Below are 1,032 nucleotides of genomic sequence, written 5' to 3'. Positions count from 1 at the left end.
TGTATACACTATAGGAAATTCACCCATCAGAGTGACGTTTGGAGCTATGGTAAATAAATCTTCCTTGTGAAATAAGGCTTTTAGGTCTATGTAAAATATCTTAAGTCAAATTATTTTATTGTGCTGGAGTTATCTGTTTATAAGTCTCATTTCTTGAATTAACTCTTTGCTCTTCCTTTAAAAAACAAAACAAAACTTCTAAATGGCATTGTTACCCATCTTTTTTATTTCCTAGTTCTCTAAAATGTAATATACTAATATCCATGCTGAGTTGTCTGCCATACACTCTGGTTTGATAGCTACTTGGTTGATAATATTGACCAAAAAAAAAAATCATTTTTAGTTTGGGAACAGATTCACAGAATCTCATGACCTTAATCAACAAGTCTGAAAATATTACTGTGAATACGATAGATGTTAAAAAACAAACAAACAAAAACCATTTTTTGGCTTATGTGAGTTTCTCTTCTACAGTCAGAAAATAAGAGATTTTCTCATAACACAGAACAGATACTAAAAGCAGTAGCGTGAGACCAATGAAAGTGAAGGGAGAGGTAAGGGAGAAGATTCCTTACTGCAGCTTTGGTTCTAGTTTGCACCCATTTTGGGAGTAAACCGAAATGTTAGAGTGATTAATATGAACTAGAAAAGGGTGATTTTTATAATTAGAGCATTTATTTAATTGTATTTAACTGAATTGCCAAGGTGAGCTATTAAGCATCTGTCTGCTATTTATGACTTAAGTCCAGGTGTTAGAAAGAATGAGTCAACATTTTTTCTACCTTTAATCATACCATATAAAGCTAACATTTGTAACTCACAAATAAAGGGCATAATACCCATTACCCATTTAAACAAAAAGGGTAGCAATGGGGTTTAAAAGCATGGTGTAATTTACTCTCTTCAGCTTGAATTTAAACTTCTTTTTTAATTTTTAGAAAAAACATGTCAGCATTATGATCACTAAAGAACTTACACTGCTCATCTAGAAAAGAATAAATTATCCTTTTTAAAATTTTATGTAAGACAGTT

At 31.1% G+C, this 1,032-nt stretch overlaps 1 protein-coding gene across 1 annotated transcript in view; it reads left to right on the top strand.

The window, feature by feature from the left end:
- Positions 1-6: 6 nt before the first annotated feature.
- LOC111820549 (receptor tyrosine-protein kinase erbB-4-like) overlaps positions 7-1,032 on the top strand; it is a gene marked incomplete at its 5' end in the record, with an annotated part of 45,616 nt that continues 44,590 nt past the window's right edge. The window contains one exon of the mRNA XM_023731190.1: positions 7-49. Within this exon, the coding sequence (XP_023586958.1) occupies positions 7-49 (43 nt within the window). The remainder of the gene's footprint in view (positions 50-1,032) is intronic.

Source organism: Trichechus manatus, unplaced genomic scaffold (assembly GCF_000243295.1).
Source record: "Trichechus manatus latirostris isolate Lorelei unplaced genomic scaffold, TriManLat1.0 scaffold00041, whole genome shotgun sequence".
NCBI lineage: Eukaryota > Metazoa > Chordata > Mammalia > Sirenia > Trichechidae > Trichechus > Trichechus manatus.
This window is presented reverse-complemented; position numbering and strand designations above follow the sequence as displayed.